Below are 16,522 nucleotides of genomic sequence, written 5' to 3'. Positions count from 1 at the left end.
GACCAGTTCTGAATAAGAGTGCGCAGGTTTTCTCGCTGGAAACAACACTCTGCCACTTTTTGTTGAGATTGTCCTTTTCCTCCAAAGGATGTCGGCCTTTTGTGCCCACCTTGAAACTCAGGAATGTAACTTCATCCACCTGGAAAATGCATTTTCTGTAATTTTAACCGAAAGTCAACTTCTTTAAATCTTTTTAGGGTCTCTTCTAAGTTTGTCCTGTTTATCCCCTGCTCCTCAGGGAATGCTCCAGTGATGAGGACATCATTCAGATATGCCTCTACTTTAGGAATGCCTTGCAATAAACTTTCCATCATACACTAAAAAATGGCACAGGCTTTTGAGACTCCAAAGGGTAAAAGTATGTACTGATATCCTTTTGTGGGTCTTGATAGTAACTAACCTCTGTGAATCTTCATCTAACTCCAGCTGCTGGTAGGTGTGACTGAGAACTAACTTAAGGCCTCCTGCTAATTTGGCAAAAAGGTCTTCAATTCTCAGAATGGGATATCTATCTATCAGAGTTCCTCGACTTACAGTTAATAATCCCCACAGATTCTTACAGTGAGATCTGGCTTCAAAGCAGGGACTATGAGCGTAGCCCATTCAGCAAAGTGTGCCGATTTTATGACACCCAAGTCTTCTAATCTTCCTAGCTCCACTTCTACTTTTTGATGGAGTGCATAAGGCACTGGGCATGTCCAAAAGAATTTAAGTGTTGCCACAGGGTTCAAATAAATTTTGGCTTCAGCCCCTTTCATTCATTCATCCCAGTTCCTTGTCTCAGACCATGAGTCAATGGGTTGAATTTTCAAACCATTTATACCGGGGGGATTCTCCGACCCCACTGTCAGTGCACCCTTTCCCGTGAGTTTTGGGTGGCAACGATGGGAAATCCCATGTGCGTGGAACAGCAAGTCCCACCGCCAGGAACAACATGTTGTCTTCCACTGCCAAAAAACACTCAGCCAGGAGCCGGAGAATTCCCCCCAGGGCCTGTGACCAATCGCTGGAAGAGGTAATTGTGTTGTTTGGTTTCTGTAGGTTATTGTAACTGATCCTACTGTCTTTAGCACGTTTCCTGTATACATAGACAAAATCGTTTCTGAATTGCTCAACATCAAGGGTTGCAAACCTTTCTGGAGGCACTGGGATGTTTACTCCACTCTGATTATAGCCGAGGCTCCTGTGTCCATGTCCATTTCAAGAGATCTGCCATTGACCATCAAGGTCAATTCAGTAAGTGGCACCTTGTGGAGTTGGACCTGGTTTGTAAGATATGAATGTAAGTTACGAGTCCTTGTTGGGCTCCTCAGCAAGTTTCCTTAATGGTGTTAAAATAACTGTTGTTTTTTTCCTGTACATTCTGCAGCAGGCTTGTAAATGACCCTTCCTCCTGCAACAGAAACAGACATGATTGCTGCACATTTCCTGGGAATGCTCTTCAGCAAAATGAAAACAAGCGTCCATCCCAGTGCTGTATTACCCCTCTTGAGCTCTGTTGCACCCTCACTCGGGCTGTTCATCGCAGCAGCTGTAACCCACCACAAATGGTTCACCTTCTGAGCACGCTTTGTAATTCGCTTACACCCTGCTGAGCGCGTTCAGTCGCCTGCACCATCTCATAGAATAGAATCCCTTCAGTGCAGAAGGAGGCCATTTGGCCCACTGAGCCTGCACTGACAACAATCCCACCCAGGCCCTGTAACCCCATGTATTACCCTGCAGACCCCCTGCCATGAAGGGGCAATTTAGCATAGCCAATCCCCCTAACCAGCACTGTGGGAGGAAACCGGAGCAGCTGAAGGAAACCCATGCAGACACAAAGAGGATGTGCAAACTCCACAGACAGTGGCCCAAGGCTAGAATTGAACCTGGATCCCTGGCACTGTGAGGCAGCAATGCTAACCACTGTGCCACCATATTCCCAGATTATTTCACAGAATCTGTGCTACACCCCATCCAAGGCTTAAGTATCCTTCCAAATGTGCAAATCCAGTACTCCAGATGAATTTGACCAGTTATAACTTCATCGTCTTTACATTCTAGCCTCTCTTGAGATTTTGTCACTTTGCTTACTTTTTGTACTGTTTACCATCTTTAAGTTATTTGGCTTGTGGGATCTCAACTATTCACCATATTTAATAGTCAATTAGGCGATGTGATATAAAGCAACAGGTCCAAATTTGCTGACGGCACAATGTTCGGTGGAATTGTAAGCAATGCAGATGAAAGCATCCAATCACATAGACTTATCAATAAATTAAGCGACTGGCTAAAACTATGGTAAAACTATAATATTCAATAGGGTTATCAAGTGGCAAATAACATTCATGCCACACAAATGCCAGACAATGAGCATCACCAACAAGAGACACTCTAACCACCAACCCCTAACATTCAATGGTGTAACCATCACTCAGTCCCCCTCTGTCTAAATCCTTGGGGTTACCATTGACCAGAAACTCGACTGGACTCACCACATAAACACAGTAGCTACGAGAGCAGGTCAGGGGTTAAGAATACTGCAGCAAATAACTCACCTCCTGATTCCCCAAAGCCTGTCCACCACTATACCACCGTGCCTCCTGTCTTGTGCCTTACAGTGGTTAGCACTGCTGCCTCACAGTGCCAGGGACCTGGATTCGATTCCCGGCTTGGGTAACTATCAGTGTGGAGTTTGCACTTTGTCTCCATGCCTGCGTGGGTTTCCTCCGGCTGCTCTGATTTCTTGGGTGGTACGGTAGCACAGTGGTTAGCACTGCTGCTTCACACCTCCATGGGACCTGGGTTCGATTCCTGGCTTGGGTCACTGTGTGGAGTTTGCACATTCTCCTTGTGTCTGCGTGGGTTTCCTCCGGGTGCTTTGGTTTCCTCCCACAGTTCAAAGATGTGCGGGTTAAGTTGATTGGCCATGCTAAATTGACTCTCAGTGTCCTGAGGTGCGTGGGTTAGAGGTAAATATGGAGCGATAGGGGGGAAGGGCCTGGGTGGGATTGTGGTGGGTGCAGACTCGGTGGACCGAATGGCCTCTTTCTGTACTGTAGGATTTCTACGAGGACATTCTTTCTATGAGGAGTGTGATGGAATACTCCCTACTTGCCCAGATGGGTGCAGTTCCAATAACACTCAAGAAGCTTGATATCATCCAGGACAAAGCAGTCTGCTTGATTGGCACCACATCTACAAACATCCACCACCAGTGCTCAGTAGCAGCAGTGTGTACTATCTATAAGATGCATGGCAGCAATTCGCCAAAGATTCTTAGACAGCACCTTCCAAATCCACAACCATTTCCATCTAAAAGACAAGGACAATATACATGGGCACACCACAACCTGCATGATCCCCTCCAACCACTCACCATCCTGACTTGGAAATATATCACCATTCCTTCACAGGTGCTGGGTCAAAATCCTGGAATTCCCTCCAAACAGCATTGTTGGTCAACTCACAGAATATGGACTGCAGAGTTTCAAGAAGGCAGCTCACCGCCACCCTCACAAGGGCAACTATGGATGGGCAATAAATACTAACCAGCCAGTATTGGACCCCATAATCATATATTAGGCTTTAAAAAGTCAGAATTCTTTATGTTTGATGTTGTTGTGCTGCTTTATGCAATATAAGGTCCAGACTGAAATGGTTCTATTCTGTCACATGAATCTCTAGTGCTGCAGTGAAATGTAGCATCCCGGAACACTTACATACAACACATTGATTCCCAGCTAAGGTTCTTATCTATTTACAAATATTGCAACGACGGATAACACCTCAAAAAGACAGAACATCTGCAGAATATTGGAAGTGGGAGCTGATACTGTTGAAGACAACACAGGCCCTGAGACCTTAATGATGGACAATTTGTCCACTCAAACAATGAGATTTTTAGGATTGAGAAAGACATAAGAACATAAGAAATAGGAGCAGGAGTAGGCCATCTAGCCCTTCGAGCCTGCCCCGCCATTCAATAAGATCATGGCTGATCTGTCGTGGCTCAGTTCCACATTCCCGCCCTCTCCCCATAATCCTTAATCCCCTCTCTTCTCAAAAACCCATCAACCCGCATCTTAAAAATATTTAGCGAGGCAGCTTCCACCACTTCAACGGGCAGAGAATTCCAGAGATTCACCACCCTTTGAGTGAAGAAGTTCCTCCTCAACTCCGTTCTAAACCGTCCCCCCTTTATCTTGAGGCTGTGCCCCCTAGTCCTACTATCCTTTCTGAGTGGGAAGAGTCTCTCCACCTCTATCCTATCCATCCCATTCATCATCTTATACGTCTCAATGAGATCTCCCCTCATTCTTCTAAACTCTAACGAGTACAAGCCTAGTTTATTCAGCCTCTCCTCATAGCTCAACCCCCTCAACTCCGGTATCAGCCTAGTAAACCTCCTCTGCACTCCCTCCAAGGCCAAAATATCCTTGCGTAATTACGGCGCCCAAAACTGCACACAGTACTCCAGCTGCGGCCTCACCAATGCTCTATACAGCCGCAGTAAGACCTCCCTACTTTTATATTCAATCCCCCTCGCTATGAAGGCCAGCATCCCATTCGCCTTCCTGACCACCTGCTGCACCTGCAAGCTGGGTTTTTGCGAAAGACATTGAGGAGTGACGGAGAAACAAAAAAGATGAAATGGTATCCAGTCAGGTTCAGACAGAGAAATAAGGACAGGGAAAGAAAGAAAAGGCAGGAAAGAAATATAAGTTTTAAATTAAAGAAAAAAATCTTTGACAACAATTTACTACATGCAGGAATGAGATTCTACATTTCAATTGCTCCCTTTCTGGGCTATTTTAAAGGTACTTACAACATTAAGCATTGGCCGTAATATACCAAACTTTCTGTGGCAGATTCAATGTGCAAATGCAACAACTGCATGAAAGACCTGGGAAAGTTCAGAGCGAGCTTGCTGTTATCATGAGGCAAAGGGCAGACTGACACAAAGCACCTGGCAAATTGTGGAGATTTGATACAATCACAAAGTTTCTCTTTATGCTTCTTAAAGGGCATTTTACACATTCTCAAACAGCATTTAATATTCTTTTGGAAGCAAAATCTGGGCCATTGTATTATTATCAAAAGAAAGACAGGAGGTTAGCACAACAGATATGGTGAAACAAATTCTGAAGGAGGGTAATCCCGACTCACAACATTAACTCTGTTTCTCTCTCCACGAACGCTACTAGACTTGTTGAGGTTTTTTTCCCAGTATGTTTTGCTTGCAGAATAGTCAAGCATTACAGCCAGATCTTTGGTTAGATTATCAGATTATTAGACTGTCATTGATAATCTAGAGACACAGGGTAATGCCCTGGGGGTCCAAGTTCAAATCCTACCATGGCAGATGGTGATATTTGAAATGCAATAAAAATCTGGAATAAAGAATCTAGTGATGATCATGAAACCACTGTCAATTGTTCTAAAATCACTAGTAGGAAAAACTAGAACCAGAGAGCATAACCTCAGGCTAAAGGGACGATCCTTTAAATCAGAGATGAGGAGGAATTTCTTCAGCCAGAGAGTGGTGAATCTGTCGAGCTCTTTGCCGCAGAAGGCTGTGGAGGCCAGTTCATTAAGATAGAGATAGATAGATTCCTGATTAATAAGGGGATCAGGGGTTATGGGAATGAGAAAAATATAAGCCATGATTGAATGGTGGAGCAGACTTGATGGGCTGAGTGGCCTTGTGGTCTAAAATCTCATCTGGTTCACTAATGTCCTTCAGGGAAGGAAATCTGCCATCCTTACCTGGTCTGGCCTACATATGACTCCAGAGCCACAGCAATGTGGTTGACTCTCAATTGTCCCCTGAAAGCACTCAATTGTATCAAACTGCTACAAAGTCTAAAAGGATTGAAACTCTATGGACTATCCAGGATCAACTGAGGCACTGGAAAAACATTGGCCCTGCAAAGTCCCCCTTACAAATTTACTAGCTTGGCTTGTGCCAAAATTGGAACCACCTTACAGACACTGTCCCAGGCACAACCATCACCATCCCTGGGTCAGTCCTGCCTCACCGACAGGATACCAGAGGTGGTGACTGAGTGGTGCACGATTAGAAAGCAGTTGCCCATGACTGTTGTCCCTTTAAGGGCAACACACTCTGGGAGTTATCAAAATTGACCATGACGTTTCATGGCAAACAGATGGGCAAGGAAACTCTGGCTGCTTACCACCTACTGCCTCCCCTCAGCGCATGAATCAGAACATTGCCACAGGAGACTGTGGCGGCCAGTGTATTGAGTGTCTTTAAGATAGAGATAGATAGGTTCTTGATTAATAAGAGGATCGGGGGTTACGGAAATGAGAAATCAGCACTGAGAGTGGCTGGGGTAACAGAATGTACTCTGCAGTCCTTACCCGTTCTGGCCTGCAGGTGACTCCAGATCCACAGCAATGTGGTTGACTTTTGAATGCCCTCAGAAATGGGCTACTGAGACACCCAGTTGAAGGGCAATTGGGGATGGGCAACAATTGCTGGCGATGTCCACACATCCCACGAGTGAATAAAAAAATGAGACCACCAGGAATTGTAAATATGATAATTCAGCTGCAAATGCCGAGCGCGCCACACTTATGTGCTGCATTTTGAACTTTGAATTAAATCAATCCCCTCTTGTTAAAAAAGATTTTAGGTTCATAACTGAAGACACAATCGCGATGGTGCACTAGTCGGCGCTATTGCCTACCCTGTGTTAAAATTCGAAGGGACTTCGCAGGGACTGGGATCATTTAAACAGTGGGAAATATATTCTAACCCTCACTCCATATTGCAGCGGGACCGCACCATTCCCAATTTGCCTCCCGTGATCTTTAAAGGTGCAATTGTGTTAAATATCTGGCAGGCATGTGGAAAGATGCGTGAAACAGAGGTTGAAAGTATTAAAATCAAGAGGGAACGTCCCTGTGCCCAGCAAAGGGCGAGCTTGATCAAACTTTAAAAGTTAATTCAACCAGGAATGTTAACTATCTATTGAATCTATTTCTACATTGAAGTTTATAAATGATCATAGCGATGGTATTGAGAGAGATGTTCACGTTCTGAGTGGATCTTTACTGATATCGTTCAGTCTCTTTTCCAGCAAAATGCACCTTAAGCTTATTTATTTATTTATGGTATTTATTTTCGAACCATAAACAGAACCGTTTCCATTTTAGTTTAAAACTACAGATTGTATTTAGCACATTTTGTTTGAAGTGTGCCTTGCTGTTCTGGTTTGCCTATGTTTTAATTTAACCTTTTTAAAGAACTCGAGATTTAAACTCAAATACTGCGATGTCATTTATTGCATAAAAACTCATATCCAAGTGATTATCAAAATAGATTTAATCTATCAGTCAATGAGAGGAAAGTGTTTGCCCAGGCTGGGATAACTTCCAGCTCAAACAGCCCTGGGAGCAGGCAGGGAGACACACACATACCCATATATACTCATAAAGCCACACACACACACAGATGTACGCACATACAAGTACACACACACACACACACATACAGCCACACACACATGTATACTCATACAAGCACACGTATACTCACAATCACACACACATATAACCTCACACACACATGTACTCAAACAGCCACACACACATGCATAATCATACAAGCACACACGTATACTCACAACCACACACACATATAGTCCCGCACACAGACTCATACAGCCACACAAATACATATTTATATACATATATGTCCTCATACAGCTACACATAACCATACACACAGCCCACTGCCCCAATTGTCTCTGATTTCAAAGCACAGGTTAGTGAAATGTGAAGCATTCATCTCGCAAAGGGCTTGTAAACTGAAGGGTGAGTGAGAGGATGGGGGTGGGGGAATGAATGGTGGAGAGCGGGAAGGGGGGAGGGAGAGAGTAGGAGGGCGAAAGTGGGAATGAGAGGGGGAGGGAGATAGTGGGAGAGGGGAGATGGGCAGGAGATGATAGTAGGAGTGGGAGGGGGAGGGGGGAGATAGTGAGAAGGGGAATGGGGGGGAATGGAGGGGGGAGGGGGAGGGGGGAGGTGGTGGTAGGGGGAATGTGGGAGATGGTGGGAGGGGGAGATTGGGGGAGATGAGGGAGATTGGGGGTGATGGGGGAGATAGGGGGAGGTGAGAGGGAGATGGGGGAGATAGGGGGAGGTGAGGGGGATGGGGGAGATAGTGGGAGGGGGAGGTGACGGGGATGGGGGAGATAGTGGGAGGGGGAGGTGAGGGAGATGGGGGAGATAGTGGGAGGGGGAGGTGAGGGAGATGGGGGAGATAGTGGGAGGGGGAGGTGAGGGGGATGGGGGAGATAGTGGGAGGGGGAGGTGAGGGAGATGGGGGAGATAGTGGGAGGGGGAGGTGAGGGAGATGGGGGAGATAGTGGGAGGGGGAGGTGAGGGAGATGGGGGAGATAGTGAGAGGGGGAGGTGAGGGAGATGGGGGAGATAGTGAGGGGGGAGGTGAGGGGGATGGGGGAAGATAGTGGGAGGGGGAGACAGTGGGAGGGGAGGTGAGGGGGATGGGGGAGATAGTGGGAGGGGGAGGTGAGGGAGATGGGGGAGATAGTGAGAGGGGGAGGTGAGGGAGATGGGGGAGATAGTGGGAGGGGGAGGTGAGGGAGATGGGGGAGATAGTGAGAGGGGGAGGTGAGGGAGATGGGGGAGATAGTGGGAGGGGGAGGTGAGGGGGATGGGGGAAGATAGTGGGAGGGGGAGACAGTGGGAGGGGGAGGTGAGGGGGATGGGGGAGATAGTGGGAGGGGGAGGTGAGGGGGATGGGGGAGATAGTGGGAGGGGAGGTGGAGGTGAGGGGGGAGACAGTGGGACAGTGAGGGGACACAGTGGAGGGGGGAGATGGGGGAGACAGTGGGAGGGAGACAGTGGGAGGGAGGGGGAGACAGGGGGAGGGGGAGACAGGGGGAGGGGGGAGACAGGGGGAGGGGGAGGTGGGGGGGATGGGGGAGATAGTGGGAGGGGGAGGTGAGGGGGATGGGGGAGATAGTGGGAGGGGGAGGTGAGGGAGATGGGGGAGATAGTGGGAGGGGGAGGTGAGGGAGATGGGGGAGATAGTGGGAGGGGGAGGTGAGGGGAGATGGGGGAGATAGTGAGAGGGGGAGGTGAGGGAGATGGGGGAGATAGTGGGAGGGGGAGGTGAGGGGGATGGGGGAAGATAGTGGGAGGGGGAGACAGTGGGAGAGGGAGGTGAGGGGGATGGGGGGAGATAGTGGGAGGGGGAGGTGAGGGGGATGGGGGAGATAGTGGGAGGGGGAGGTGAGGGAGATGGGGGAGACAGTGGGAGGGGGGACACAGTGGGAGGGGGGAGATGGGGGAGACAGTGGGAGAGGGAGACAGTGGGAGGGGGAGACAGGGGGAGGGGGAGACAGGGGGAGGGGGAGGTGGGGGAGACAGTGGGAGGGAGAGACAGTGGGAGGGGGAGATGGGGGAGGACAGGGGGAGGGGGAGATGGGGGAGACAGTGGGAGGGGGAGATGGGGGAGACAGGGGGAGGGGGGAGATGGGGGAGACAGGGGGAGGGGGAGACGGGGGGAGACAGGGGGAGGGGGAGACGGGGGAGACAGGGGGAGGGGGAGACGGGGGAGACAGGGGGAGGGGGAGACAGGGGGAGGGGGAGACAGGGGAGGGGGAGACAGGGGGAGGGGGAGATGGGGGAGACAGGGGGAGGGGGAGACAGGGGGAGGGGGAGGGGGAGACAGGGGGAGGGGGAGGGGGGGGAGGGGGGGGGGAGGTTGAGGCGCAGGGTGAGCAGGAGCCTGTAGGCGCCACGCTTGCTTTCTGGATGGAGCTGGGAGGGGAGGCGGGATGAGCAAAGTCTTCACAGCTCTGGGCTGCAGTCAGAGGATTTCCGGAAATACAGGAGGCGCAACTGTTAGGGGAGAGAGAAAACCTTTTCATTTCCAAGCATCTTCCCAACTGGCTTCTCTCCCCCCACCCCCCCGGCTCCTGTCTCTCCCCCGACCCCCCCGGCTCCTGTCTCTCCCCCCGGGGACTGTGTGCTGTGAAAGTCTGCTCCAGAGGCAGGCGGACTGGAGCCGGTCGGTGCGGCGGCGGCGGCGGCGGAAAGTTCAGCAAAAGTCGGCGGAGAGTTTGGAAAGTTGGCCGGTGGCTGTGCTGCTGCCATGGGCACTCTGAGGGACCTGCAGTACGCCCTGCAGGAGAAGATCGAGGAGCTGAGGCAGAGGGATGCTCTGATAGACGAGCTGGAGCTGGAGCTGGATCAGAAAGACGAGCTGATCCAGAGGCTGCAGAATGAGCTGGACAAGTACCGCTCGGTGGTCAAACCGGCCAGCAAGCAGCCGGCCAGCCAGCCTTCAGTCCAGGAGCAGCAGCGGACCAAGCGGCAGGCTATCTCAGCGGAACCCACCGCCTTCGACATCCAGGACCTCAGCCACGTTACCCTGCCCTCCTACCCCAAAAGCCCACAGTAAGCTGCCGCTTCCTCCTCCACACACACACACAGGGACAAGCTCCTCCACACACACACACACACAGGGACAAGCTCCTCCACACACACACACACACACACACACACAGGGACAAGCTCCTCCACACACACACACACACACACAGGGACAAGCTCCTCCACACACACACACACACACACAGGGACAAGCTCCTCCACACACACACACACACACACACACAGGGACAAGCTCCTCCACACACACACACACACACACAGGGACAAGCTCCTCCACACACACACACACACACACAGGGACAAGCTCCTCCACACACACACACACACACACAGGGACAAGCTCCTCCACACACACACACACACACACAGGGACAAGCTCCTCCACACACACACACACACACACACACAGGGACAAGCTCCTCCACACACACACACACACACACAGGGACAAGCTCCTCCACACACACACACACACACACAGGGACAAGCTCCTCCACACACACACACACACACACAGGGACAAGCTCCTCCACACACACACACACACACACACACAGGGACAAGCTCCTCCACACACACACACACACACACAGGGACAAGCTCCTCCACACACACACACACACACACAGGGACAAGCTCCTCCACACACACACACACACAGGGACAAGCTCCTCCACACACACACACACACACAGGGACAAGCTCCTCCACACACACACACACACACAGGGACAAGCTCCTCCACACACACACACACACACACACACACAGGGACAAGCTCCTCCACACACACACACACACACACACACAGGGACAAGCTCCTCCACACACACACACACACACACAGGGACAAGCTCCTCCACACACACACACACACAGGGACAAGCTCCTCCACACACACACACACACACACAGGGACAAGCTCCTCCACACACACACACACACACACACAGGGACAAGCTCCTCCACACACACACACACACACACAGGGACAAGCTCCTCCACACACACACACACACAGGGACAAGCTCCTCCACACACACACACACACACAGGGACAAGCTCCTCCACACACACACACACACACAGGGACAAGCTCCTCCACACACACACACACACACAGGGACAAGCTCCTCCACACACACACACACACACACACACACAGGGACAAGCTCCTCCACACACACACACACACACACACACAGGGACAAGCTCCTCCACACACACACACACACACACAGGGACAAGCTCCTCCACACACACACACACACAGGGACAAGCTCCTCCACACACACACACACACACACAGGGACAAGCTCCTCCACACACACACACACACACACACAGGGACAAGCTCCTCCACACACACACACACACACACACAGGGACAAGCTCCTCCACACACACACACAGGGACAAGCTCCTCCACACACACACACACACACAGGGACAAGCTCCTCCACACACACTGCCCACCTCCCACTCTCACCATAGACTAGCCCAGCAGGTAGGGAGACAGCCAGGAACATTACACCCACTTCTCTCTCAAACCCTGCAGTCATTAGCTGGACTGATACAGATAGCCAGCAGTGGGAAGCTGAGCCCGGGACAGGGACTTAGGGAAGGAAATTATACCGATGGATAGAAAGGAAGATTTCCATGGGTTAGGGTTCCAGTGGACATGACCGGGTAAGTGGTCAGAAACAAGTGCGTCTGTGAGTAACAGTGTGTAGCAGCGATCAGAATGATTCCCAATCTGGAACTGAGAGACTGTGTGGATATTTTGCGGGAACTGGTATGTGTAACTGAGTTAATGTGAGGGATAGTGTGAGATTGATTGCTCAATGGGAGTGAGAGCTAATTGAAGGTCGATGTATGAGTAACAGACCGTGTTTATGTGTGTGTGTAACAGACTGTGTGTGTGACTGTACAGGTGTAACAGGTTGTGTGTGTGTCACTGAGTGTGCACAGGTGGAACAGGCTGTGTGTGTGACTGAGTGTGTACAGGTGTAACAGGCTGTGTGTGTGTGACGGTGTACAGGTGTAACAGGTTGTATGTGTGTGTGACTGTGTACAGGTCTAACAGGTTGTATCTGTGTGTGTGACTGTGTACAGGTGTAACAGGTTGTATGTGTGTGTGTGACTGTGTACAGGTGTAACAGGTTGTATGTGTGTGTGACTGTGTACAGGTGTAACAGGTTGTGTGTGTGTGAGACTGTGTACAGGTGGAACAGGCTGTGTGTGCGACTGAGTGTGTACAGGTGTAAGAGGCTGTGTGTGCGACTGAGCGTGTACAGGTGTTACAGGTTGTTGTGTGTGTGACTGAGCGTGTACAGGTGTAACAGGCTGTGTGTGTGACTAAGCGTGTACAGGTGTAACAGGCTGTGTCTGTGATTGTGTGTACAGGTGTAATAGGCTTTTTGTGTGACTGTGTGTACAGGTGTAACAGGCTGTATGTGTGACTGTGTGTACTGGTGTAACAGGCTGTATGTGTGACTGTGTGTACAGGTGTAACAGGCTGTACGTGTGACTGTGTGTACAGGTGTAACAGGCTGTATGTGTGACTGTGTGTACAGGTGTAACAGGCTGTGTGTGTACAGGTGTAACAAGCTGTGTGTGTACAGGTGTAACAAGCTGTGTGTGTACAGGTGTAACAGGCTGTGTGTGTACAGGTGTAACAAGCTGTGTGTGTACAGGTGTAACAAGCTGTGTGTGTACAGGTGTAACAGGCTGTGTGTGTACAGGTGTAACAGGCTGTGTGTGTGACTGTGCAGGTGTAACAGGCTGTGTGTGTGTGAGACTGTGTGTGCAGGTGTAACAGGCTGTGTGTGTGTGACTGTGTGTGCAGGTGTAACAGGCTGCGTGTGTGTGTGACTGTGTGTGCAGGTGTAACAGGCTGCGTGTGTGTGTGACTGTGTGTGCAGGTGTAACAGGCTGCGTGTGTGTGTGACTGTGTGTGCAGGTGTAACAGGCTGCGTGTGTGTGTGACTGTGTGTGCAGGTGTAACAGGCTGCGTGTGTGTGTGACTGTGTGTGCAGGTGTAACAGGCTGCGTGTGTGTGTGACTGTGTGTGCAGGTGTAACAGGCTGCGTGTGTGTGTGTGACTGTGTGTGCAGGTGTAACAGGCTGCGTGTGTGTGACTGTGTGCAGGTGTAACAGGCTGCGTGTGTGTGACTGTGTGCAGGTGTAACAGGCTGCGTGTGTGTGACTGTGCAGGTGTAACAGGCTGCGTGTGTGTGACTGTGCAGGTGTAACAGGCTGTGTGTGTGTGTGTGTGTGTGTGTGTGACTGTGTATACAGGTGTAACAGGCTGTATGTGTGGCTGAGTGTGTACAGGTGTAACAGGCTGTGTGTGTGTGAGACTGTGTATACAGGTGTAACAGGCTGTGTGTGTGGCTGAGTGTGTACAGGTGTAACAGGCTGTGTGTGTGGCTGAGTGTGTACAGGTGTAACAGGCTGTGTGTGTGGCTGAGTGTGTACAGGTGTAATAGGCTGTGTGTGTGGCTGAGTGTGTACAGGTGCAACAGGCTGCGTGCATGTGACTGAGTGTGTACAGGTGTAACAGGCTGTGTGTGTGTGACTGTGTGTACGGGGGTAACAGGCTGTATGTGTGTGTGGTTGAATATGTACAGGTGGCCAGGCTGTATTTTGTGTGTGTGGCTGTGTGTGACTGTGTACAGGTGTAACAGGCTGTGTCTGTGATTGTACAGGTGCAACAGGCTGTGTATGTGTGTAACTGAGTATGTACAGGTTTAACAGACTGTGTGTATCTTTGTGTGACTGTGTTACAGGTCTAACAGGCTGTGACAGAATGCATATAGGTGTAACTGGCTCTTTGTGTGTGTGACTGTGTGTGCAGGTGTAACTGAGTGTGTACAGATGTAACAGACTGTGTGTGTCTTTGTGTGACTGTGTGTACAGGTCTAACAGGCTGTGTGTGACTGAGTTGTACAGATGTAACAGGCTGTATGTGTGACTGTATCAGTGTAACAGACTGTGGCTGGAGTTTTATCGTCTTGCCGACCACGGGAACCAGAGCGGGTGAGAGGCAGACCTTGGAAAGATCACTTGACCTTGAGCGGAATTTTATGGTTTTGGGATGAGCATGGTCACAGACTGAGTGTGTGCGTGTGTCTGTGTATGAGTGTAACACTGTATTTGTGTGTGCCTGTGTATGAGTGCAACACTGTGTATGAGTGTAATACTGTGTGACTGTGTATGAGTATAACAGGCTGTATGTGTGTGTGTGTGTGACTGTGTGTGTATACAGGTGTAACAAGCTGTGCGTGCGCCTGAGTGTGTGCGTGTGCCTGTGAGTGTGTGTGCGTGTGCCTGTGACTGTGTGTGTGAGAGAGAGATGGAGTGTGTTTGGGTGTAACAGACTGCGGCTGGAATTTTACCGTGCTGCCCAACAGATATCTGAGCTGCTGAGGGGTGGTATTTGGAAAGGCCAGTTGATCTCAGGTGGGATTTTATGGTTTTGGGTCGAGCAGGGCCATAAAACCTTGTCTTGTGCGTGTGTGACTGTGAATGGGTGTAACAGACTGTGTGTGTATGACTGTATATCAAATTACAGCACAGGAACAAGCCCTGCGGTCCTCCAAACCTTCACTGACCATGCCGCCCGACTGAACTAAATAGCCTTACCCTTCCGGGGACCATGTCCCTCTATTCCCATCCTATTCATGTATATGTCAAGATGCCCTTTAAAACTCACTATTGTATCTGCTGCCATTACCTTCCCCGGCAGCCAGTTCCAGGCACCCACCACCCTCGATGTAAAAAATTTGCTCATACGTCTCCTTTAAAACTTGTCCCTCGTGCCTTAAACCTGTGCCCCCCTAGGAATTGACTCTTCCATCCTGGGAAAAAGCTTCTGACTATCCACTCCGTCCATACCTCTCATCATCTTGTAGACTTCTATCAGCTCGTCCCTCAACCCCTGTCGTATGGGTGTAGCAGAGTTTGTGCCTGTGTCTGTGTATGGGTGTAATGGACTTTGTGTGTGACTGACTGTGGATGAGTGCAACAGACTGCGTGCGCGCGACTGCGTATGTGTGTTACAGACTGTGTGTGACTGAGTGTGTGAGACTATGTGTGTGATTGAGAGTTAAAAGGGGAACAGCTTTGAACAGTAACTTGGCAGAATGGCACCAGGAAAGGGGGTTGGGGGTGTAGGCGGGCAGCAGAAGGGTTAGTTCATTGATTTCTGGGCATTCAGACTCCACTGACCTCACATTGCACTAGGCATCATCTGTTCACTCTATGCGACTCAACTGAAAGGGAAGCTGGAATAAGTTCAGTCAGAGTAATCTGTTGCAGCACTCTGCGCCTTATCTCTACATGTCTTTCAGTAATGTTCTAAACAGTCATCTCTAGTAATCATTGTACTGCATAGATACCAACAGATTTGAATAAGATGTTCGACAACCTGGATTGAAAGTTTATTAGAACATAAATGGGAGAAAAAGTGCCTGCATTAGATTGCGTTTTTTCAATGATGGTGATGGAGAGGCCAACTGCTGGTTTAATGGGAAAATCTAATATGGTATCAAACACAACCTCCTTGCAAAGATCCTTATATAACCAGGAAAGATAGCTGCAAATGTGAAATATCAGCTCCCTGGCTCAAACTGGCTTCAGTTCCTTTCTTGTGCTTTGCTCTACAGTTGCTGCAATGTTTACATTGTTTATTTAATTTGATTTATTGTTGTCACATGTATTGGGATAAAGTGAGGAGTATTGTTTCTTGAGTGCAATACAGACAAAACATCCAGTTCATAGAGTACATAGGATGGCACAGTGGTTAGCACTGCTGCCTCACCGTGCCAGGGATCTGAGTTCAATTGCGGGTTTGGGCCACTGTCTGTGCAGAGTCTGCACATTCTCCCCATGTCTGCATGGGTTTCCTCCAGGTGCACTGGTTTCCCCCCACAGTCTGAAAGACGTGCTGGTTAGATGCATTGGCCATGCTAAATTCTCCCTCAGTGTACCAGAACCGGCGCCAGGATCTTCGGAGTAACTTCGTTGCAGTGTTAAATTAAGCCTACTTGCGACACTAATGTTTATTAATAAACTTAAACATAGG

At 49.7% G+C, this 16,522-nt stretch overlaps 1 protein-coding gene across 4 annotated transcripts in view; it reads left to right on the top strand.

The window, feature by feature from the left end:
• prkg1b (protein kinase cGMP-dependent 1b) overlaps nucleotides 1-16,522 on the top strand; it is a 724,128-nt gene that overhangs the window by 50,174 nt on the left and 657,432 nt on the right. For 2 of the 4 annotated variants that reach the window (XM_080205469.1, XM_080205468.1), the window contains exon 1: nucleotides 10,067-10,437. The exons of 1 other annotated variant lie outside the window; for it this stretch is intronic. In XM_080205469.1, coding sequence (XP_080061595.1) covers nucleotides 10,133-10,437 — 305 coding nt within the window. In that variant the 5' untranslated portion in view covers nucleotides 10,067-10,132. Of the gene's footprint in view, nucleotides 1-10,066; nucleotides 10,438-12,068; nucleotides 12,124-16,522 lie in introns of those variants that run through there. One more of the 4 variants, XM_080205472.1, reaches the window with a different exon arrangement.

The sequence above is a fragment of the Carcharhinus amblyrhynchos genome, chromosome 17 (genome assembly GCF_965287045.1).
Source record: "Carcharhinus amblyrhynchos chromosome 17, sCarAmb.v2.hapA, whole genome shotgun sequence".
Taxonomy (NCBI): Eukaryota; Metazoa; Chordata; class Chondrichthyes; order Carcharhiniformes; family Carcharhinidae; genus Carcharhinus; species Carcharhinus amblyrhynchos.
Note: the sequence above shows the minus strand (reverse complement) of the source record. Positions and strands in the feature narration are given on the sequence as shown.